At 39.8% G+C, this 26,064-nt stretch overlaps 1 protein-coding gene across 2 annotated transcripts in view; it reads right to left on the bottom strand.

Moving 5' to 3' along the window:
* EIF4H (eukaryotic translation initiation factor 4H) overlaps positions 1-8,398 on the bottom strand; it is a 29,631-nt gene extending 21,233 nt beyond the window's left edge. The window contains exon 1 of one of the 2 annotated variants that reach the window (XM_074264054.1): positions 8,130-8,398. In XM_074264054.1, coding sequence (XP_074120155.1) covers positions 8,130-8,188 — 59 coding nt within the window. In that variant the 5' untranslated portion in view covers positions 8,189-8,398. The remainder of the gene's footprint in view (positions 1-8,129) is intronic. The other variant, XM_074264053.1, reaches the window with a different exon arrangement.
* Positions 8,399-26,064: the final 17,666 nt, after the last annotated feature.

The raw sequence follows: 26,064 nt of genomic DNA on the forward strand, positions 1-26,064 counted from the left end.
CAAAGACAGTCTACAGAATTTGACATTAAAAGGAATGGAGTCATTCCAGTTCCAACGACCTTGTAATGAAGAGAGCCGTCTACACCCAGAGAGAGGACTGTAGAAACCGAATGTGATTCACGACATAGCACTTTCACTTTTTGTTATTTGCTTACATTTTCTCTCATTTTTAACCCCACCCCGTTTGATTTTTCTTGTGCAGCAAGATAATTGTATAAATATGTATGCATATATTGGATTTAACATATTTCTACCATGTTTAATGTATATTGAACTATTTGCCATTTGGGAAGAAGGGGGAATTGGAAAATAAGGTTTTGCAAGGATTAATGTTGAAAAATTATCCATGTATATGTTTTGAATTTTTTTTTAAAAAGGGGAGTCATTAAGAGTCAGTAAACTAGGTTAAGCTCATTTTATTGTAAACATCTATTGAAAATAGTTCAATAGTACAAATAATCATCAATCTATCTAGGTTAATACAAAATGCTTTATATACAGTTCCATTCAGATTTCTTAACTGCCATGAAACAGGTACTGGAAATCAAACTCCACTTTCCAAATGAAAGTGAAGCAGACTGGGATAACCAATTTTACCAAGATCACCAAAATGGTAAATAAGCAGCCCAGACACTTTTCCAAGGAAAGTGTTGGACTATGGCACATATTTGTATTTTGTCTAGACATGTGTTAGCACATAACTGAAAATCCAGAGAGAAATAGTTCATCATAGCTCCTTCCCAACCTACAAGTATATATTGAATTCATAGGGCTTTAAAAACAACAACAACAACAACAACAAAAAAAAACCAATAAAAAAACAAGTTAGATGAAGCTTACCTGAAAGTAGAAAATCAGAATGTATGTACTACAAAAGATTATGATACATAGAAGTAGGACAATAAAATATAGCAATGTTTTTCCCTACCTAGATCAATCAGTAAACATTTATTAAGCACTTACTATGTACCAAGCACAATGTTAGGTCCTATGGAAACAAAAATAAAGAAATAATCACTACCCGTGAGAAATTAATATTCCAGTGTGTCCAGTGAAGACACAAGCATCACACATAGCAATATATATAAAATACAAGGTAATTTAGCAAAATCACTAGGACATGGGGAGGGGACTCATTTCATCTATATCATTTTAATAATCTCTTTAAAATGTCCTCTCTGAACCTCATTTTCCTTATCTGCAAAATCAGAGCGCTCTTACTCTAGGATGTTTAAATACAGCAATAAAAGTATTTTATAAATATGAGCCATTATATGAATATTTAACAACAACAATAAACATTTTACAAGTATCACTAAATAACACTTACTACACAGTTATATTGCTAATGCAAGCCATGACTGGTGCTTGGAGCAAAACAAATCAGATTGCACATGAACATAGGGACAAGCCTGGTTGAAACCCCACCTAGGCAGTCAGTATGAACCTAATGACACAGAGAAAGACTATGGGGACTTACTGGACAATCACCTCCCCCCCCTTCCGGTACCTAAAAGCCTTACATATTGATTCTTTTAATAAAATGTCACTTTCTTGATCTGCAAAATGGAGAATTTTGACTAAATGCCCTGAGGCCCTACTTCCTGGTCTAGATCTAAGAATTCGAAGAACACTAAGAAACAAAATCTAAAATAAATTTTATCTTTAGGGAACCACCTCCCAGTTTTCAGATATCCAAGAGGCTACACCAAAAACATTAACTTCTAATAAATCATCCTTTATGATTTAAAAATACATGTATTGAAGCCCATTAAGAACAGGATCCTGTGCTAGAAGCAGTCTCCTCCCACAAGGAACTTTAGCCTAGCAAGACAAAACACACAAGAAGATGAAACAGAGAACAATCTGATGAACAGTACCAAAAGTTTAAGAGGAGTCCAAGAAGATCACAAAAAGGAAGTTAAATCTCAGACATTTTTGTTAGGCTTGTTAGGGGGAAAGGAAGCTTGAAAAGAGGCAAAGCCCTGCTAGGGCCCTAGTGGTAGAACAGAAAATGTCAGGAGAGCTGTCCAAAAGGATAGACCGAGGAGGCTTAACAACAGGAGCTTTGACTGTACAAGTGTAGGTTTAAGAATCAAATTTTTATAGGTGGGAGACCTGTGATGCAGGAAGGAATGTTTAAAAAAAATCTTAAGGGGCAACTAGTTGGTGCAGTGGATAGAGCACCCAGCCCTGAAGTAAGGAGGACCTGAGTTCAAATCTGGCCTCACACACTTAAACATTTCCTACCAGTGTAACCCAGGGCAAGTCACTTAACCCCAATTGCCTCACCAAAACAAACAAACAAAAAACCTTAATACCCAAGGGAAGTTTTCTAATCAAATTTAGATCATGATAAAAACTCTTGAGTGTCTAATATCATGAGAACCAAATGAAACAAAATGCTCATTTCAAAGACAAATATAAAATGCAAATAATCAAATAAGTGACATTCTTCAATAATCTGATGTTTTTCTAGAAAAAAAATATTTTATTCATTAGCTGGTAACCTAAGAAGAGGAGTTCTTACCGGACTTCTTGAACTTGCTGTTACAAATATGTTGTTAACTATTCAAACAAAACTTCATAACTTTGTTTTTAAAAAACAAAAACAATGACAAATATTTTAAGTATCTGGTTCCTTTTGTAATCCTGAATATTTTATGCACTTACGATTTTGAGAAGGGTGTCCAAAGGCTTCATCAACTGATGTCAAAGGAGTCCATGACACAAAAGAAGTTAAATACCCTTGATGTAAAGGTAGAGTCCCATTATGGCTACTCTACCATTTACATATTCTTATTGACCCTCATTAGTCCAGAGTACTATGTAAAATACTGTATATCTTAAATTATGGGAAGTTCCCAGCACCCTGAAGGTATCTAGGCTTATATGAGTTAGTCTTACATATGCACTTCTTTATATTAGGTGTACCACATACACAGTTGTCTCCTGGAGAACAAGCACCATTAATTTATCTCTGTATTGGATCTAAAGCCTGTAACAGTATATACTGTAAACAGCAGGGATTTAATAAATATTTCTGGAGTAAAATGATATAATACAAAGAAAAATATACCACAGTATGAGAATTTAGTGATTAGATAATAAACAATATTTACATTACTTGCAAAGCCCAGAAAGGGTCCAAGCATCTGACAAGAGCCTGATAAATAACAGAGAGCTGTTAATAGATCTATATTTAAATTAAGGGAAGTTTTCCCATTAAAAGACAAAATTCCTTAGAAATCACTAAATCAGTCCGATTCTTTTTGTACAACAAAATAACTGTTTGGACATGTATACATATATTGTATTTAACTTATACTTTAACATATTTAACATGTATTGGTCAACCTGCCACCTGGGGGAAGGGTGGGGAAGAGGGGAAAAGTTGGAACAAAAGGTTTTGCAATTCTCAATGCTGAAAAATTACCCATGCACATATCTTGTAAATAAAAAGCTATTTAAAAAAAAAAAAAAAAATCACCAAATCAGCATAACTTAGCAAATAAAACAATTCCAATTTATTAACTACACAGAAAGCAGGAAAAGCAAAGTGAGCAAAAGACTTATTTCTGCAGTAACTCCAAATCTTAAAAGCTATTTTTAAGTGTAACTGAATCATTTTTGAGACTCAGATTACAAATTTTCATTCTAGAGCCTGGGTATCTAAAATATATCCTTCTCTTCCTGCATTGTGATTGTACAAAGACGAAGGGATTCCCTTGGGAGGTCATCTTAAATTACTAGCTAAACAGAAATAAAATAAGTGTGGAAGTATACTCAGCTACCACCTGATATTTCCGGGCTTGCTTTTGTTTTCTATTATTTAGACTTGCGATTCAACTATAAGCATTTAAGTCTAATTTGTCAGTTCATCTAAGGGTAAGACTAGATTGCTCAAGTTCCTTCCAATACTAATGGACTGAATTTCACTGTAGTACAGATAATATTTTATCACTTCAATTTAAGATAAAACACTGGCAAAATTCCTAGAAGTGCAAACAATAGAAATAAACAGGCAGCGCTTTACTGTCTAGTCCCTACCAATTCCTAGGGGACTCTCCAGTGATCCCTATTACTTCTAGGATCAAATATCAAATTCTCTGGCAAGTAAAGCCTGCCACAACTTGACCCCTTTAAGCTCTACTGGTCTTCCTGCAGTTTCCTCAAAAAATGATGCTCCATATCCTGACTCCAGGCCAAAAATGACTCCCACTTCCCCTCTAAATATTCCATTAGTCTCCTGATTAAAAAACAAACCAAAAAACCTCCTGAGGTAGGAACAGGTTTGTCTTAGTATGCCCAGTGTTTAGCCCAGTGCTTGGTACATACAAGTGCTTAATAAATGCTTGCTGAGTAACTAGAAAAACTGATAATTGGCTCTGCTCAAGTTGCACCCTCATCTGAAATGCTGCTTCTTAAAGTTTTTTGACTCTTTGGGGGTCTCCTTGTTTTTCCCTATTTTGTCCCCCTATCTACATCTACAAATCAGTTCTATCTAATGGCAAGTTCCAAAGAGGAATTTGGGGATTTAGAAAATCTCAGGTAATATGGAAATACTGAAAAAACTTTTGAGGGGCAAGGTCAGATAACTTTAGGCATTCTAAGTATAAAACTTCACACTAAGAATTATTTTTAAAAAAAAAATTCCCTAAAATAACAAGTGTTTTTTATTACTGAATCAGACAAGACCATTATTTCACAATATTTAAAAAAAAAAAAAAAAAAAAAAAAAAAAAGTCCCACCCAAGGCTTTAATGATCCTAGTGGGGGTGGGAGGGAGGGAAGGGCTGAAGGTAACCACAAACCTATGTCAACTATGTCAACCTAGGTCAATATCTATATCAACTTCTTTCATTCCTTTAGTCAAACAAAGAAGAAAACCACTTGCAAGTTTTGGAGAGCAAGGTGCTGTAGTGACATTCATCCTACTCAAGACAGTGATTTGCAAAAGGGAGGAGGGGACTTCAGCATACAACACCTACTTAAGCACAAGAGGCCTGTAGTGGTTTAAGCTTTTACTTAACAGTTATAGATGTCAATCATTTCTACCACACTGAACATCAATTACAACCTTAGTCATTTTTTGAAGACAAAACTTAGCTAAGAGCCTACATATTCCAAGTTTAACTTCTATGGAATCCAAACTTAAGATCTCTCCTATATATACTAAGCTTGAAACTGCCTGAGTTAATCCTGTACCACTGAAGTTAGTTTACCAGGCAATTCTTAGTATTTAACATTCCAGTAACCCCAATTTCCATAGTCATATCCCCAATTTTCAAGGCTACCATGCTTGGGTAATATTAAGCAGTCATGGAGCTCTAGTGCTATAATTGTCCATTTATATATATAGCATTCCTTACTACCCCTCTCCCATCCCCAATTGGGAAAAAAGGGAGAAAGAAACAGAGATTTGTCCAAGTCATAAAATGGTCACTCAAAAATTTTTAAGCTGGATTTACTCAGGATTTGGCTATCAATTTCTAGCAAAAAATCTAAGACCCTCACTTTTCTCTGGCTGCTAGTCACTTTCTAATGCTTTCCAAATTTCTTAATGTTTCTTCTAAAAGGGATACTGTAATAAATTTTTAAAAAGCAAAAAATAAAAATAAAACAAAACCCCCAACAACTCAGATCTGCCAGGAGGTGGAGAAAATGGATAACACGGATGCCTGTGAAATAGTCCATACTCAATTGTTCCCCACATCTCACCACAAGAAAAAAATTTGGGAGAAAGGGGATGTTAGAATTTGATATAGTGCACAATTTGCAAAGAATAAGGTCTTCAGTGCCTCTGGATGAAGTATGCTCAGTCCAGGATTTCTCCTCTGCACTTAAGGCACACATACACTAAGTTCCACTGGGGCCAGGAAAATGGTGTTTCACATCGTTGTACCTCAGCTCCCAGCAGAGTGCCTACACATCATTTTCTAAATTAACCTAATCCTTCCTTCATGATACATACCAAAGAGACAGCATGAATAGTTAATATCTCAAACTAGTTTAAATAATATATGCTCCCCAATCAACAACTGTTATATACTACCAGACTGAAATAATTTCCAGCATGCCAGAGTTCTTGCCCAGTTCTCTTGGGATAAAATGTAAAATACTTCTTTGATACATACTTTGTGAATTTATTACATACTTCCTGCTTAATTTTCTCTGAATCTTCAATTCCTGGGCTACAGAAGTTTTAGAAAATTAATCCATAATCTTGTTGACTTTGTAAGCTTTGAGGTCAATGATAAAAATATAATAAAAAAAGATGTGCTCTGCACTCTAAATAAAGATAAGAAATATAAGAGTAGTGTATATATATATATGTATATATAAAACTGCCTTTTTTTTTGTCTCTACCTCCACTCAGTACACAATCGAGCATCCTTTGAATTGACTCTATTTGGGTCTGAAATGGAAATAATACATTTGATTTAAAGCAGAATCTTTAAGGAACTTTTTGCTTACAAAGCTGCAAATTAACCAATCTACAAAATCCGGAGGTGTTCAAGATTTATTATTAATTTTGGACCAAAAAACCAAAACAAAACACAACACCCAACATGCTTGGCTAAACTAAGAGCCAGAAGAGACCTACAGATGTCACCTACATCAACTCTCTCCTTTTACAGATGGAGAAATGAAGCACAAAGAGAAGCGAGTGGCCCGGAGAAACACAAGTAGGAAGCATGGAAGATGGAATCTGAGGCAAGTCTTCCTCCAAAGCTATAATCTTTCCAATTTATTAAGCTTAAAGATTGAGCTTAAGTAAGCCTTTTAAATGGCAACTCAGACAGTCTATGTAGACCCATTTTACTCTCAATTCAACTCTACCTGTCCTAAGCAAGGAAAAAAAAAAAAGCTACCACACATGTGATCACCGTAATTCATACTGAAGAGGTACAAAAAGCTATGTGAAAAACCTGCCCAAGGCAAGACTAATAATATGCTATTCAAAGTAATTTTTATTAAATAGGGTCCCAAACCCTCACCAATCAAGACCTCATGCTATAGACTGGCTTTAAGTATTTCTGGCTAATTAGTACCGTTTGTGCACATATAAAAAGAACCCTTTCATTCTGAGCTATTCCCAGGCCAGTGCATTAACAACTTTTCATTCAACAAAGATACTTTTTCTTTTAAGGGGTGGTGGGGAGAGGGGTTTTTAATGTAACTCAGGATTAAACAAGGAACTGGATACCCTTTATTAGCTACTGTTATTAACCTAGCAAAGTATTTTTTAAAAGCAAAGGGAAAAAACCCTCCACACCCTTGAAGAAATAACAATGTTCATACTCTTTAACTTGTAAAAACAGTTATGAAGTAACCAATAATTACAACAACAAAAAAGCCAATGTGGTTTCCTCCAGTTAATAAGTGACATTTTTATTGACCAGGGAACGGAGCTATTTTTTTTGGAAGGTTCCCCTCCCCCCCAGCACATTTTCCCCCCATTGACTAAAAAAGTCAGAAAGGTGAACGGGTCAGTGCAATTCCCCCTCCGAGCTCTGGCCCTTCTCGGCTTTTGCCCCTAGAGGCAACTTGGAAGCGGGAGAAAAGATGCTCCCGGCGGGGAGAGAGATCCTGGGCGGCAGCCCCTGGGTCTGCATCGGCCCCCTGGGGAAAGTGAAGGGAGGAAAGGGGGAGGGAAGGAAAGGGGGGGGAGCATGAGGGGGAAAGGAGGGGGAGCAAGAAGGGAGGAGGAAGCAAGAGAAAGAATAGAAAGAAAAGAAGGGAGGGGACGGAGGCTTCAGGAGCAGCCCCCCGCCGCCGCCCCCGCCCGTGTCCCCACCTGGGCCTGGGCCGCCGCCTCCGCCCCTCCCCGCACCCCCCGCGCTCCGCTCGCTCGGCGGCCGCGCTGCAGCTCCCGCCGGGCCAGACTTGCGGCCTAACCGCCGGGCGGGCTGGGCCAGGCCGCGGCCTCCTCCTCCCTGCCTCCCGCGCCCGCCCGGCGAGGCCCGGCCTCCCTCCGCACACACGCCGCCCGCCGCGGGGCGGGAAGCCTCCTCGCCTCGGCCCGGCCCGCCCTCGGCCCTCGGCCCCGGCCCCGGCCCCGATGGCCTTCCCCGGGCCCGGAGGGCGCGGGGCCGCCTTCTCCTTTAGCGCCGCCGCCGCCTCACCCTCTGCCGCCGCCGAAGCTGCTGTAGGCCCGATCGTCGTAGGTATCGAAGTCCGCCATTTGCCGTCTCCGCTCCGAGAGGAACCAGGGCGAGCGAGGAAGGACCCCGCAATATAACTCTCCCCCCCCGCCCCGCCCCGCGGCCGGGGCTGCCCGCCGCGCTGCCTGATCGCAAACCGTCCTCACGCAGGCACGCAGGCACGCACGCAGCCGCCGCTGCGGCGGCCGCCGCCGCGGCAGCAGCACGGGGCGCACGCACGTACGCACGTACGCACGCCCGCCGCGCCGCGCCGCCACGCCGCGCCCGCCGCCCTGCGGCTCGGCTGGGCTGGGCTGGGCTGGGCTGGGCTGGGCTCGAGCAGATACCCCCCTCCCTCCACCCTCGGCTTTCCTCCCTCCTCCCCCCCTCCCTTCTCCTCCCTGGCTCCTCCGGCGGCTTCTGCGCGCCCCCCGCCCTGGCCCCATTGTGTGCTGGCTGGCCTCCCTCCGACAGCGCCCCCGCCTGCCTGGGGGGCCTAGTGCGCCACGCGCCTCTGGCCTCGCGGCGGGGGCTGTCACTCACCGGGAGAACCGGGCGGGAGCCTGGGGAGGTTCGAATCTCCAGGGGGCTCCCTTCCCCCACTCTCCAAGACTCCCCTCCCCCACGCTCCGGACCTCGCTTTCCCTTTCTGGAAAAGTAAAGGACGGCCCCGCCCTCCTGTCTATCCCGAGGTGGGGGAGAGGGGGCCTAGTCTGCATTGTTGCGCTGTTCACATAAAAAATTAGTTTTTTTAACCCCATTTCCATTTACCCACAGACCCCTGCCCGCTAGCCCATGAGCCCTTTCCTGTCACTAATTGGGCGGGGGGGGATGTAGAACGGCCTTGGACCCCTGCAGACACAGAGCTCTTAGTTGGCACCTACTGTGTGCCACCGCCCTGGGACTACAAAGGCCATCTATCCCACCCCCCTCTTCTTACGGATGACGGACACAAACGCCGGAGTTGCCATTTGAACTCACGTCCTCCGACTCTAAAGTCCGCTCTCTACTCAGTCTGGCACGTGGTGGTCAGTTTCAAGGGGCGGACTCCCTGGTCCCGTGTTTGCGGACGCGGTGGGGAAGGAGCGCCAAAAAATATACTTTTTGGAAGGTGTCCATCCAAAACCCCGATATTAAAAAAAATAAAGTGCCAGCCACAAAGCAATTTTTGAGAAGACTGGATGATCTCTTAGAAGTCCCCCATCGCTCCAAACCTAAAGGACCTTTCTCGTTCTCAGATTTCCGGAGCAGCCTCCGTTTATTCCGGGCTCACTCCGGACACTGCCAGAGCCCGGCTGGAATAAACTTGAGACCACCCAGTCCTTTTAATTGAGCGCAAACAATTCAGCCCAAACCCGGAAATATTTGTCCGAGGTCACAAAGCTCCTAAGCTGCCTCCCGAGATCAAGTTCAGAACCATTGCCACCCGGATCTTGGGTTTTGTTTTTTCCCCCCTGAATAATCCCCTCCCCCTCCCCCTTCTCATTTTTATTCTTTGTTACCAGAGATAGCTTAAAAAAAATAAAAAAATCCATCTCAAAGAAAGAGAACTGATGAACTCTGCAGATTTAAGCACAATTTTTTCACTTTATTTTTTCTTGACTGTTGTGTTTTCTTTTGCACCATGGGTAATATGGAAAAACATATTTTGCATAACTTCACTTGTATAATCGATATTATATCGAATGCCTTCCCAAGGGATAAGGTGGAGGGAGAGAATGAAAAGTCATTTTTTTTTTTAAAAACGAACATTAAATTTTAAAAATATAATCGGAAAATATTTAACAAAATAAAAAAAAAATTAAAATACAAAGAAAATGTCATTGGATAGCAGAAGGGAAGAAAGGGCATAAAAACACAACATTTCAATAAAAAGCATCTTGGAAAAAAAAATTTTAGAGCACGAGTTTGGAGAAGATGTCTGTGATCCTTCGCTTTCTTCACCAGCTCCATCTCCTTCGGAACTTTAGCGTGCCTGACACTAGGATCATAGATTTAGAACTGAAAGGAACTTGGAAGTCATCTTTGGCTAAACAATTTACAGATGGGGGAACTGAGGCTCAGGAAGCTAAGCGGAAGTGCCCAAGGACATGGAGGGAAGTGTCCGAAATGGATTTTGAAGGAAGCTGCTTCGGCTCCCAGAAGTTCCTGGGCCATTCCAGACAACAGTGTCCCCTCCCCCTCCCCCCACTGCCCCTCAGTTTGATCTGTGGACTCATGGCTGTGTCCCTCCTGTGGTGCTGCTGTCTAGGTGCTCCCCCTGTATCTTCCCTCCAGGAAGTCATGAAAGATGTCTTTCCTGTAACCTGACACCAGACTGGGGCACATTCTAGATACTCACATACGGATAGAGTTGCTTGCTTATTCCTCCCCTGGATTCTTAGGGATCCACCTTCAGGAGCATCCAGAGAGGCAGTTTGGGAGAGCCCATGCTTGCTGTGTGATGTTAGACAAGCTGCTTCTTCCCATCTTTAGTCAACTTCTCCCTCCTCCTCTGCAAAGTAAGAAGGTTGGATTAGAAAATCTTCAAATTTCCTTAGTCTGGGTGCCTCCCACACAGTCCAAAAAATAAAAATAAAACTAAAGAGAGGAAGAAAAACCTTTCCCCAATTCTGTAAAATAAAAGATCAATGGTCTCTGAGATCCTCTCTAGATCGAAAACTGTGAATCTGTACCGTCTCTCAGTCTCCATTTTCTGTCTCTGTTTCTGTCTCTGTGTCTCTTTCTATGTGTGTGTCTCTCTGACTGTCTCTAACTCACCCTGCAATAGTAACTGAAATAGGAATTTTTGAGCTGCTTCATTTTCCCAAGTTGGACTAATTTGCCCCTCCCTGGAATGCTATGTATTTTATCTTATGCATTAAAAAAAAAAACACAACACTGTTCTGAGAAGGGGTACATAGAATTTAATAAGCTGTCAAAGGGGTCCATGCTACACACAAAAAATTAAGAACCACCGTTCTAGATTCTCAGCTGATGACAATTCTATCTTTTCCTGCTACCTATGAAAACCCTTGGAAGTTCACGTCCTGCTGTTTGTGGTCGAGGTCTCCAGAACAGTCTCTCACTTGGTTTAGGAGCACAATTTATAGAGGGGATGAAATGTCCCAGGGATAGCAGCAGCAGTGGCTGCTAACCCGCCACCAGATGAGAAGCCTGCTGCTTTGCCCAAGAGAAATGGAGACCATCTTTGCACAGAACTCATCCCAGCTCTTTTAGCGGGTCCTGCTCAGTAATGAAGGTTATATTTCATCCTCATCATAAAGGGCACTTTGGATGATGAGGCATTCATTATATGGCACAGAAGCCTTAATTAGAACGGGCTAAGGGAGAGACCACAAGCCCAAAATGGCAACCCGCAAACCCAGTTAGACTGGCTTCTAGCTAATTGGAAGGGGAAGGCAGAGAGATGAAGCCAGGGCATTTTGTGAATAGAAAACGGGTATCATCACCATCATCATCATCATCATCATCATCATCATCATCATCATCATCATCATTATATTACTGAATTGACAGTGTATGAGGTGGGCCTTCCCTTACTCATTCATCATATGGAAAGAGATGTGAGGGCTGTAATGGTGAGATGAAAATCAGATCAGCCTTAAGTTCCCTCTTTGAAAGAACTCTAAAGTGAATTGAAGCATTCTAAATGCTTGATCTGTTTCCTAAGTTTGGGTTAATTATATATCAGACGGGCAGACAGTAGGATGCTTCCATGCATAATGGCAAGGTCCACTTTAGCTAAGCAGGATTTTTAAATGCCTCTTGATAAGAATATTATTATATATTATTTTAAAAATGCAATAATAATTGTAGCCCTTAACTGATAAAAATAATGATTTATGGTGGGTAAAGGACTGTATTTGATCCTCCTAGAATTTTATAGCCAAAAGGGACATTGGAGATCACAACAAGTCTTTGCAATAAATAATTAGGGCAAGTAGATCCCTGTTTGATGATGGAGGAAAATGTGGCCTGGAAGGATGTGGTTAGTGGAGGTAAGACTGGAGTCCTTGTCTCCTGTCTTCCCAAACCAGGATGATTTTATGGATATAAAACTTAATAGATATAACTTGACAGATTTTTTTAAAAATTTCGACAAGACTATAATAATAAGGATCATACAGCAGCACCTTGAATGTACTCTATTTGTTTCCTACACAGCATCTCCACAACATTTCCCCAATCGTGGTGTTCCTCCAGCCTTTGCTTCAGCTTCTACTGAGGGGGAGCCCACTACTTGCTAAGGCAGTCCCTCCTTCTACTTTTGGATAGCTCTTCCAGGCTTGTGTCACCTGATGACTGGGTAAACACATCAGCTATGCCTTCATCTAAATAATTTATAAGAATAGTAATCATTTCAATTCTGATGGAAGTGGCCCTCTTCAACAATGAGATGAACCAAATCAGTTCCAATAGAGCAGTAATGAACTGAAGCAGCTACACCCAGCGAAAGAACTCTGGGAGATGACGATGAGCCACTACATAGAATTCCCAATCCCTCAATTTTTGTCCACCTGCATTTTGGATTTCCTTCACAGGCTAATTGTACGCTATTTCAAAGTCCGATTCTTTTTGTACAGCAAAAAACTGTAGGGGAATGTATACATATATTGTATTTAATTTATACTTTAACATATTTAACGTGTATTGGTCAACCTGCCATCTGGGGGGGTGGGGGAAAGGAGGGGAAAAATTGGAACAAAAGGTTTGGCAATTGTCAGTGCTGTAAAAGTACCCATGCATATAACTTGAAAATAAAAAGCTACAAAAAAAAAAAAAAAATAGTAATCATAGATGGGCAGGTTGATGTGAGAGAGTTCTCTGAGTCAGGAAGCCCTGTGTTCAGGTTTGGTCTTTGACACATGCTGGCCCTGTGTACGTGTGCATGTGAGTGCGTGTAACCTTGGACTAATTACTTAATCATGAACTTGAAAACAGATTGTAAATTTCAGAGATGATTCAGACTTTCTTTGTGTGGTTTAGAATCAATGGATTATCAATTACAAATTGATTAATAAGCTTCTATTAAAAACCTAATAAGCCATAGTAATACAAAACCTTCAATGAAATAGTATCTGCCTGTCCAAAGACACAGTACATGCACGTTACAAGTTAGCCACAATCTAGGTGCAAACACAGAACACAGTCATCCATTGCCTGGATTTGCTCTCCATTGATCAATGTTGAGCCAGTCCTCATCACTAGGCCATTTTAGGACTTCTGCAAACCAAACCCATGAACCAATGGCCCTATTACTCACACATCACACTAACCTACCTAACTTTAATTCAGTTCAAGTAAGCATTCACGACATCAAAGTCACCTTTGCTAGGCCTTAGAAAGAAAGCCTACAAGGAAAATTTCCTTTTCTCAAGCTTACGTTCTACTGGGGGTGTAGCAGTACAGAAAAATGAAAAGAGACGAGGGTAATTTGGGGAAAGAGTGAGTACTTCTTGGGAGGATCACGGAAGGCTTCTTGTAAGAGGTGACTCCTAAGAAGAGCCAAGAGTGTGAAATGAAAAATCACTTATAAGGATCACACTCTGATGTCCTGTAGTCTCTTCCATGAAGCCTTCTTAGCTTAATCAGAGGGAGATCCATAGGCTTATTCACTTTCCAGTCAGATTGGGTTTGGACTCCTCCCGCCCTCTCCCATATCCCAGTTTCTCTCGTTGAACTCCACTCAGTTTTGTATTTGCTTTGGCCCCACACCTAAAAATGCAATAAAATACACTTACCCATGATTTATATGTGGTGGAAATACCTTACTGCCCATTCTTGTATTGGCTTAAGGATTTTATTCTACTGTTTGTATGTCCTGGCTGTGTGTATCTGCCTCGATGTGGTCTAATTGGGAATGTTAGCTCCCGGAAATTCTCTCTGTAACTTAGCACTAGCTCCTGCATCATCAAGTGCTTAATAAAGGCTTTGGGTGATGATGATGGTGATGATGACAGAGTGGGTGGTGTTCATGATGCTGATGCTGATGAGGCTGTTGAGGAAGCTGCTTGTGTAGGTGATGACAATGTCAGGTCATCATCATCTTGGGATGCTACTTGATGAGCAGAGGGCCGTAATGGAAAGATTAGCCTCAGAAGTCAGACTTAAGAGATGGGACCTAAGATGCCATATATACAGTCCAACCCACGCTTGATGGAAGAAATGGTCCCTACAACAACATCTCACAACTGCTGTGACGTCAAGATCTACAGTGATAGGGGAAGCCCATTACTTCCTCAGGTAGCCCTTTCTAATTTTAGACCGTTCCCTCCCAACCTAAAAACATGTTCCTCAAGCCTCCAATTTAATGGATTAGTACAAATGTTATATAGTATAAGAGGCAGAATGGTGGATTAGGCAGAGAGCTGCCCCAAGGAATAAAGAAAATGTCTTTAGACAGCTCTTTACAACTCTTAAATTGCAGAGAAGGCTCAGATTGAGATTCTCTCATTGTAAAAGGTAAGGCTAAGAATTATAATGCTCATTTGATTTTTATTGAATTTACTCTAACAAGCATATATTTAATGCTTACTTTGTAAGTTCCTGGCACCTTGTCAATTATTGGAGATATAAAGATAAAATGAAAAGCCATATCTGCCCTCAAAGAGTTTACATTCAAGTAAGGGGTAACAACACTGACATTGTAAAGAACGTACAAGTTATATACAACAATAAATATAAAGTAATTTGGAGGAGAGCACCAAAAATTGGGGGTATCAAAAAAAAGACCAAGTATCGAGTAAATTTGAATTCAGCCTAAAAGGGCTAGTGTTATGGTGTCAATAGAGCTTGGGATTTGAAGTCCAGAAGACCGGAGCTTAAATCTTGCCTCAGACACAATCAGTAGCTGTATGTCCCTGTTAATTTGGGTTAATTGTATGACTTAGGTGGCTGGCATGAGATTTACCAACCCTTTTTATTATAATTTAGTCAAACTTTCGTGAACAAGTCATTTCACTTCTTTTTGCCTCATTTTTCTCTTCTGTAAAATGGGAATAATAGTCTCTACCTCCTTGTGTTATTGAGTTAATATATTAAAGTGCTTTGCAAACTTTTAAGCATTATATAAATGCCAGTTGTTGTTCTTGTTAAAGAATTAAGAGTTGAGAAGGGTGAAAATTGTGAGTGTAACGGCAGTCTTTGTAAAGGAACAGAGATAGGATAGTGTGAAAAGGACATTCTACCAGTTTGGGTAGAATACATGGAAGGAAGGCATTATAAAGAATCATCTTGGGAAGGATAAACTTGAGCCAGATTTTGAAAGTCATACAGGAGAGTTTGAGTTTGTACTTTATCCTTGTCCAAGGTTCTGAACCTTTCTTGTGTCTGGGACCCCTTAGGCTATGTCTGGTGAGGTATATAGACCCCTTTTCTATATCATGCTTTTGAGTACATTTAATAAAAATATGTTTAATTAAAGAAGAAACCAATTATATTGACATACAATTATCAAAATATTAAAATAATAAGCTCCCAGATCTCAGATTAATAAACACCTGATTCTTAATAAGAAGCTAATGAGATTTCTTGAGCAAGAATTGTTGGGTATCACTTTGGCAACTGAGTAGATGATGGAATGAAAACCAACTAATGGACTCTTGAGGAATACCAATTAGAAGGCTACTAGAATAGTCTAGGCAAGAAGTGAAGAGCATTTGAATTGAGGTGATGACCATGGGAATGAACTTTTCTCCACTCTCAGAAGGTAAGATGGTCTGCCATCTTGCCAATGGCAACCTCTCTACTTTTGCCCCAGATCCCATCCTCTCCTGCCACCTCCAGGATATAGCCTCTTCAATCATCTCCTCTAACTCCCTATTTTTCAACATATCCTTATTCACTGGCTTCTTCCTGCTGCTTTCAAAAAACTCTAGGTCCAAACTCAAATGAAAATAGATAAAAGCCACATGCTGACTTAGAAAACCACAAATTAGCATTATCTGTCATATTTTATTTTTATTTATTTTGTCAAACATTTCCCCATTACATTAAAATCTGATTCTAGAACACTGGAAGGTGGTGAGTTTGATCTCCTTTGGCCTAGATTATGGCCATTCTAGACAAAAAACTAAAAAAAAACCCTTCATTGGACCTTACTCTCTCCTTAGGAAAACATCCCTTTTTTAAAATTCAAAGTTTTTCAAATTCTTATATTCATGGAATCTGTTTTCATATCTCCCACTTATTTTTCTATCTTTGTAATCAATCTTCTAGTCCCAAATCTCAACTGATACTTTCTCTAAGATTACCAAAAATCTCTATAGAACCCTCTCTGACCTACTCCACCAATTACTACTGGTACTATGGGCCTGTGGAAGAGCAAATTTCTTTTCCTACTACTGTAACTCCTAAGCCCCAACTAATGTGCTTTGAATTAACAATTAATTTGTAGATTTCATCAGCTTTTTAAAAAGGTATTTAACCAAATGGTATGCAAAAGCAGTAGTTAAAATAATACGATCCCCCAATCAAAACCTGGATTATACTCTCCCAAAGTAATATGATAGTGAGCTACACACATATGGCCAAAGAAAGTCCTCCACTAATAATATGGTCAGAATAAATTATATTACATAGATATGATAGTTTGTCAAAAAAGCATAACAGAATGGCGTAAAAATCAGAATCCAAAATGTGTTATTTACAAGAAACTTATTTGAAGCAGGGCACACATGGAGTTAAAGAGACTTAAGTAGTATATGTAATATTTCAGCTGAAGTTTAAAAAAAAGATAGTGATAACAATTATGATCTCAAAAAAAGAGATCTAATTAAAAGAGATTATTAGGGAGACTACATGTTGCTGAAAGGTACTAGAGATAATGAGTTAATATAAATATTTGTATATATGCACCAAATGGCACAGAATCTAAATTCTTAATGGAAAAGTTAATTCAATTAAGGGGAGAAATAGAAAGTAAAACTATACTAATGTGGAGTCTTAATTAACTCTTCTCAGACCTAAGCAAATCTAATAAAAAATAAACAACAACAAAAAGAGAGAAATTAAGGACATGGTTAAAAATTTTGAAAAATTATATTTGATACAGTTCTGGAGAATATTGAATAGGAGACTATGTTTTCTATGAATGACACCTTCACAAAAAGTGACCATATATTAGAAAATAAAAATCTCACACAAATGAGAAAACCCAGAAATGTTGAAAACATTTTTATAGACCATAATATAATAAAAGTTATATTCAATGAAGGGTATTTGAAGCAAAAAATGAAAAACTTATCAGAGACTAATTGCTAAAGAATGGCTAGGTCAAAGAATAAGTCATTGAAATTACCAATAATTTCATTAAAGACAATGAAAATAGTGAGAAAATATACTTAAATTTAGGTGATATACTCAAAAATACTTAGGGGAAGTTTTACATTTGTAAACATTTTCATCAATAAAAGAGAGAAAGGGCAGATCAATGATCTGGGCATACAACAAACAAATCCTAGAAAGACAACAAATTTAAAAGAGTCAGATAGAAATCCTAAAGGTTGAAGAAAAAAATTAACAAAATTAAAAACAAGAAAAAAATGAATTAATTAGTAAAATTATGAGCTTCAAAAATCAATAAAGTAGATAATCCATTAGCTAAGTTGATCTTTTAGAAAGGAAGAAAACCACATTTTTCAATATAAAAATTTTTAAAAATGAATTCCTAACAATTTAGATGCTGAAAATAAATTAATCTTCTGAATGAAATGGATGTCTATTTACAAGAAAAAATCAAATCAATGGAATTAGAAATAAAATATTTCAACAATTGTATCGTTGAAAAAGAAACTGAACAAGCTATTCTCCAATTGATAAATGGTCAAAGGATATGAAAAATTTTTAGACAACGAAATTAAAGCCTTTTCTAGACATATGAAAAAATGCTCTAAATCACAATTGATTAGAAAAATGCAAATTAAGACAACTTTGAGGTTCCATTTCATAGCTCTCAGATTGGCTAAGATGTCAGGAAAAGATAATGATAAATGCTGGAAAGGATGTGAGAAAGCTGGAACACTAATACATTGTTGATGGAATTGAAAAATGATCCAACCATTCTGGAGAACAATTTGGAACTGTGCATAAAGGGCTGTCAAGCAAGCTTCTTGATAAAAATCTAATTTCTAAGATAGGGAACAGTTTGAAATTTACAAAGGATATATGATTTAGACAAGATGGGTAATATAAACAAATTATAGGGGCAAAAAAGAAATTATCTGTCAGATCTATAGTTAGGGGAGTTGTTGTGTCTAACTCTTCATGACTCCATTTGGGGTTTCCTTGAAAAAGATACTGGAGTCATTTATCATTTTCTTCTCCAGTTCATTTTACAAATGAGGAAACTGAGGCAGAGTTAAGTGGCTTGCCCGAGGTCACATAGCTACCAAGTGTTTGAGGCTGATCTGAACTCAAGAAGATGATTCTTCCTGATTCCAGACCTAGTGTTTTATCCATTGTGCCAGAAGCTCACATGGCTAGGGGAGGAGGGATAGAGAGTTTCAAAAAATGAACAATTTTTATTACATAGAATTCAAAATTTTGTGCACAATTTTCCAATGGATAATGATCAAAAGATATGAATAGGAAATTTTCAGAGAAAAATCTCTAAGCTATCAATAGTGATGAAAAATGCTTTAAATCATTAATAATTAGAGAAATGCAAATTAAAATAACAAATATACCCATAATATTAACAATGTTGACAATAAAGCAAAATGGCAAATGCGGAAGGTACTGTGGGAAGACAGATACACTAATGTACTGTCAGTAGAACCATGAGTTGGTCCAACTCTTCTGGGAAGTAATTTGGAACTCTGATCCAAAAAATTATTAAAATGTGCATGTCTACTATAACACATTTAACATGTATGGGACTGCCTGCCATCTAGGGGAAGGGGGTGGAGGGAAGGAGGAAAAATTCGGAATAGATGAGAATGCAAGGGATAATGTTGTAAAAAATTACCCATGCATATGTACGTCAAAAAAAAATTATAATTATAAAATTAATTTTAAAAATGTAAAAAAAAATGTGCAGGTCTTTGGGTCAAGTTTACTGTTTTTAGATCTATATTCCAGGAAGAGAAAAGAAAGATGAGAAGGATCCATATATGCAAATAATATTTATAGTAGCCTTTTTGGGGGGTAGTATCAAAAAATTGGAAACTATGAGGCTGACCATTAGTTGGGGAATAGCTGAATTTATCATGGTTTGTGAACTTAATGGAATACTATTGTGTTGTAAGAAATGTTGAAAGAAAAATGTTTATAGCGGCATTTTTTCCCCCTGAGACAATTGGGGTTAAGTTGCCAGGGTCACAAAGCTAGGAAATGTTAGGTATTTGAGACTAGATTTGAACTCAGGTCCTGAGTTCAGGTTTCTTGCTCTATCCACTGCGCCACCTAGCTGCTCCTATAACTGCTCTTTTTGCGGTAGCCAAGGATTGGAAAAGGAATGGAAGCCCATCTGTTGGAGAATGGCTGAACAAGTCATGATACATGAACATAATGGAATATTATTGTTCTATAAAAAATGATGAAAAAGCTGATTTTAGAAAGACCTGGAAAGATTTACATGATGATGAGTGAAACAAGCAGAACCAGGAATACATTGTACACAATAACAGCAAGAATGTGTGATGATCAACTATGAAAGACTCAGTTCCTCTCAAGGGCTCAGTGATCGAAAGCAATCCCAATAGATTTTGGACAGAAAATGCCATCTGCATCCAGAAAAAGAATTAAGGAGAAATGTAAATCAATACGTGTTATGTTCACTTCTTTTATATGTTTTGTTCTCTCTCCCATGGTTTTTCCTTTTGCTCTGATTTTTCTCTCCCAACACGATTCATAAAACAATGTGCATTAAAAATAAACACGTTTATTACAATAAAAAAAAGGAGTAGGAAAAAAAGGTTGAAAGCTTGTTTCAGAGAAATCTGGGAAGATTTGTATGAACGGATGCAAAGTGAGAAGAAACAGGTGAATAATTTATACAATAACAGCAATATCATCAAAACAAAGAACATTGAAACACTTAAGAATTATTATCAACCCAACGACCAATAAAAATCCCCGAGAACTTTTGATGAAACATGCTCCCCATTCCAGATACAGAGCTGCCAAACTGTAGGTTGAGATATTTTTTTTTTTGAGGGGGAGTGAGATGGACAATGTGGGAATTCATGTTGCTTAATTATGCATATTTGGTTTTGTTTTTGTTTTTCTTGTTTTCTCAGTGGAGAATGGGTAGAGGAGGAGGTGGGAGAAAGAGAGAGAATACAGACCTAAAAATCAAATAAAATTAATTTTAAAAGATTAATTAATAAAAAAAATAAAGAAACTGCTTCAGTGGTTTCTGACTATGTTAGCCTCTGGAATCCTTGCTAGCTAGAAGCAGGACCAGTGAGTCTGTCTTTTGTGCTAGTTCCCCTTCTGTGAAAGGGGCATTCATCATTTAGCCCCATCCTCCAGATCTGTATTCATCCCCATCACCCAGATTTGACCACTTCTTACTCCCCCAGCTTTCTAAGGTGATTACAGGCGATACCCCACAATGTACTCCACACTCCAGAGCAATGGAAGGAAGACTTTGTGTTTGGCTCCTCTATCACAAAAGGGTTCTTAATCAATCAGTATTTTTATTGAAAGTCTGCCACATGCCAGGCACTGTGCTAAGCATTGGGATACAAATACAAACACAAAATAAAGATAGTTCCTGCTTTCAAGGGACTATGGAGCAAGAAACATAAACAGGAAGCTATAAAGGGAGTACTGGGGAGAGAAGTTACCCTGTACAGACCATAGTGGAGAATTTTAGAGAAACCCAAAAGAGTACTTCTCCAGTCCTTGCCTTCCTTTCCATTCTTCATTTTTCGGCTTAATTTTTCTTCTTTTAATATTGGAGACAGCCTAACATTAACACTTCCTCCTAAGCTACAAAATCAGAGTACTTTGTAGGACCTAGAACATAACTATGGTCATCTAGACCTTCTGGATGTATGTGGACCTTATGTGTATACCACTCCCACCTTCTCTTAGAGAGGACTAATGGCTTCCTGGATGTCCTACAGTGGAAACGAAGGCCCAGCTGCATCTTCCTCACAGGAAAACTCCATTTCCCAGTGCTTGGAATGGCCTTGGATCCAGGAAACTTCTTCAGAAAATTCCTTGGGGAGGAGGATTGGAGAAACTCAGCCAAGAAAGAAACATTAACATCAAGAGTTTCCATTATGAACTCCTTTTATTAAGTTTATAGACCTAATATGGTCATGGTGCAAGCCATTGTTCTATTTTTTTATTGAGGCTTCTGATCATTCCACGTCCCCCAGAGCCACCCCTGAGCTCCCTTTTTAGCCATTTCCCACTTCCAAGCTGTTGTCCAGTCTCCTACTGTGTTTCTTTCCTCCCCTCCCATCTTTCTCTTTCTCATGAACTTCATCAGGGACCTGGTATCCAGAGGCCAGAGTCCCTATCTAGGGAGGATACATTGATTCCTTCATTTTCCAAGGCCCATTTAGGAAATCTCTGGGCAGCTTCTATCTGGTGGCCCTTACGGCTCAGATGAGGAAGCTCAAAAGGGAAGGCGCAGTAAATGTTGGCTTGGAGAGGTAAAGCGATGGGAATGATGTTTATATCCAGCCTCCCAGTTGGTCCTCCAAGTAATTCCTGGGAGGAACTGCCTCGTGGCTTCCAAGTACCGTGTTGGCAACAAGTGGAGATGGCAACTAGTTCTGGATGATAATCTGCAAAGGACTGCCCAGGATGACCGGCCTGCGTCAGAGATTTGCTCTGTGAGCAAAGCAGAATTGTGGTAGTTCAAAAGGAGCGTGTAACATACAGATTCAGAGACATCTCCACTTCAAGTATTTGTGGGCTATTTCAAGAGACTTGTGGTAGAGCCTTCTGGGCTCAAGCTGGCCCCATCAGACATAGCTGGACACACAGTACCTTGATCCCACCAGTGAGATCACTTAAGAATGAAGGACAATAACCAACTAACCACAGAAAGCAAAAGCTCCACTGGACAAGCATTTCTCTCTCCTTCACCAATGAATTCATCTCCCCTCCTTGCAAAAAACTGAGTTGATTTGAGGCACTCTACCTGATAAACTGGCCCCACTCTGCCCAAGAGAATACTGTTGCTGTTCATTTGTATTAGTCGTGTCTCTTCGTGGCTGTAGTAGTTGGCTATTTCCTTCTCTAGCTCATTTTACAGATGAGAAACTGAGGCAAACAGGGTTAGGTGACTTGCCCAGGGTCACCCCGCTAGTAAGTGTCTGAAGCCAGATTTGAATTCAGACATTCCTAATTCCAGATCTAGCACTCTATCCACTTTGTCCCCGAGCTGCCTCCAGGGAATACATAATATCTTATTTAAGGACCTTCATCCCACTTAGGGTAAGTAAATACACAAAGTCCTGCTATATACAGTACCCCTTAGCCACCCATGGTCCCACAAACGTTTCCCCCAACATATAACTCAGATTTCTAGGATCTCCTCCAATTGACCCTTCTTCAAAGAAGATGTTGATTCCTTTTTTTTAAATCTCTTTTTAAAATTAATTTTATAATTATAATTTTTTGACAGTATATATGCATGAGTAATTTTTTTATAACATTATCCCTTGTATTTATTTTTCCAAATTGTCCCCTCCCTCCCTCTACTCCCTCCCCTATATGACAGGCAATCCCGTACATTTTACATATGTTACAGTATATCCTACAGACAATATATGTGTGTAAATCCCATTTTCTTGTTGCACGTTAAGTATTAGATTCCGAAGGTATAAGTAACCTGGGTAGATAGACAGTAGTGCTAACAATTTACACTCATTTCCCAGTGTTCCTTCTCTGGGTGTAGTTGTTTCTGTCCATCACTGATCAGTTGGAATTGGATTAGCTCTTCTCTATTTGAAGATTTCCACTTCCATCAGAATACATCCTCATACAGTATTGTTGTTGAAATATACAACGATCTTCTGGTTCTGCTCATTTCACTCAGCATCAGTTGATGTAAGTCTCTCCAAGCCTCTCTGTATTCCTCCTGCTGGTCATTTCTTACAGAGCAATAATATTCCATAACCTTCATATTCCATAATTTACCCAACCATTCTCCAATTGATGGGCATCCATTCAACTTCCAGTTTCTAGCTACAACAAAAAGAGCTGCCACAAACATTTTGGCACATACAGGTCCCTTTCCCTTTAGTATTTCCTTGGGATATAAGCCCAATAACAGCACTGCTGGGTCAAAGGGTATGCACAGTTTGATAACTTTTTGGGCATAGTTCCAGATTGCTCTCCAGAATGGCTGGATTCTTTCACAACTCCACCAACAAGGTATCAGTGTCCCAGTTTTCCCACAGCCCCTCCAACATTCATCATTATTTGTTCCTGTCAGAAGATGTTGATTCCTGCAGGAGGGAAAGCAGGAATGTAGGGCCAGGGGCTGCTTACTCTGCTTTCTTCCAAGAGAGAGTATAGGATAAGAATTATATTAATCTAAAGGGAGCAATTTTTAGGTTCAAGGTAATTTCTTTATTTCTTTTTCTTTTCTTTTCTTTTTTCCCCTAAGGCAATTGGGGTTAAGTGACTTTCCTAGGATCACTACAGCTAGGAAGTGTTAAGTGCCTGAGGCTGGATTTGAATGCAAGTCCTCCTGACTTCAGGGCCAGTGCTCTATCCACTGGGCCACCCAGCTGCCCTCTTAAATTGTCTCTTACTGGGAAAGGAAAACCCCTAATTTTATATTCAATGTTTGACTTCTTTCCACTAAATGCTAATTTCACAATGAATATACATAACTTAAGGCATAGAAATCCATTTATCTAAGTCAATAACAAATCAGAAATCAGAGAAAGTAAACAAGTGAATAGACTCGTCAGATAATGCAGATTAAATGAGCTTTCCCTTAGGGAACAAGATTATTCAGTTTAACCAAGGAAGAGATTCCAGGATCTTGCCCAAAGGGAAATTCTCTAAAGGCTTTAGTAGAGCAAGCTGGGGATGGGCACATGGTGGAGACAGATAGCTCCACTTATTTAATTCTAAATTTCTTGAGGATGGGAGAGGGAGACAGAGACATTGAGAGAGACAGAGAGACAGAGACAGAGAAAACAGAGAAGTGGAGGGAGGAGAGACAGACAGAGACACAGAGGGAGACAAAGAGGGATGGAGAGAGGAGACAGAGACAAAGACAGAGAAATGGGAGACAGAGAAAAAAAGCAGAAAGACAAAAGAGCTATATAGGAAGGGCAGAGAGAGATGGAGAGAGGGCAAAGACAGGGAGATGGGGGTGGAGAGGGGGGATAATTGGGGGAATCAGGAAAGCTGGGTTGTACACTAAAAGAAGCTAGAGGTTTCTGAAGCTGAGGAAGGTAAGCATTTGAGGCTCGGGGAAGTAAAAAGTTATCAAACTGTGCATACCCTTTGACCCAGCAGTGCTACTACTGGGCTTATATCCCAAAGAAATACTAAAGAAGGGAAAGGGACCTGTATGTGCCAAAATGTTTGTGGCAGCTCTTTTTGTAGTGGCCAGAAACTGGAAGATGAATGGATGCCCATCAATTGGAGAATGGTTGGGTAAATTATGGTATATGAATGTTATGGAATATTATTGTTCTATAAGAAATGACCAGCAGGAGGAATACAGAGAGGCTTGGAGAGACTTACATCAACTGATGCTGAGTGAAACGAGCAGAACCAGAAGATCACTGTACACTTCAACAATGATACTGTACGAGGATGTATTCTGATGGAAGTGGAAATCTTCAACATAAAGAAGATCCAAGTCACTGCCAGTTGATCAATGATGGACAGAATCAGCTACACCCAGAGAAGGAACACTGGGAAAGGAGTGTAAACTGTGAGCCTTGTTTTTTTGTTTTTCTTCCCAGATTATTTTTACCTTCCAAATACAATTCTTCTTTTGCAATAACAACAACAACAAAATTCAGTTCTGCACATATATATGGTACCTAGGATATACTATAAGATATTTAATTTGTATGGGAATGCCTGCCATCTAGGGGAGGGGGTGGAGGGAAGGAGGGGAAAAACTCGGAACAGAAGGGAGTACAAGGGATAATGTTGTAAAAAAAAAAAATTACTTATGCTTATGTACTGTCAAAAATGTTATAATTATAAAATTAATAAAAAAATAAAAAAAAAAAAAAAAAAAAAAGAATGTCACAGACACTTGGGGAAGTATTTAGGCAAAGGCCCAGAGGGAAGAGATATAATCTGGTGCCCACACAATGGCCAGCAGCGCCATTTTACTGGGACAGAGAAAGTGAGAAGGGGAGTAGCAGGGACTGGGCCCGGAAGGCCGGAGGCAAGCCTGCTTGGGAAGACCTTAAATCTTGGGGGGAGAGTTGAATTTTGAAGTGGGCCACACATGTTTGGGACGGGCAGCTCCTCTGCCTCTAAACTCCATGTTCTTTGCCCGGAGATGGCAGAACAGTTCCCCAGCTCCTTGAGGGCGGGGACTCTTTATTTTGGCCTCCCTAGCACCTAGTGCCAGGGCTGGAACCTGTTTAATGCCAGCCTGAGAGAAAGGCCTGGGAATGATGGAATCACAGGATCTCAGGCCTGGGGCAGGTGGGGGGGAGGGGGGAGAATGGGTGGGGGCGGGGTCCCAGAGACCATCTTGTCAGAGGAATATCTGAACCGGAATGTCAATGTCATCCACAGAGGACCTTGGAGTCTCAGCTTGTAAATACCCCATTTGGGGAGAGCCTGGTTCAAGTTAGAAATCAGAATTTTAGTTTGGCTTTTTGTTCCCTGTGTGACCCAAGGCTAGTACCTCACTTTCCTCCTTTATAATAATAATAGGTAGCATTGATTCAGATTCACAAAGCACAACCGAAGTTATTATCATCCCCATTTTTCAGATAAGGAAACTGAGCCTGGA

This window comes from Sminthopsis crassicaudata, chromosome 4, assembly GCF_048593235.1.
Source record: "Sminthopsis crassicaudata isolate SCR6 chromosome 4, ASM4859323v1, whole genome shotgun sequence".
NCBI classification, from domain to species: Eukaryota; Metazoa; Chordata; class Mammalia; order Dasyuromorphia; family Dasyuridae; genus Sminthopsis; species Sminthopsis crassicaudata.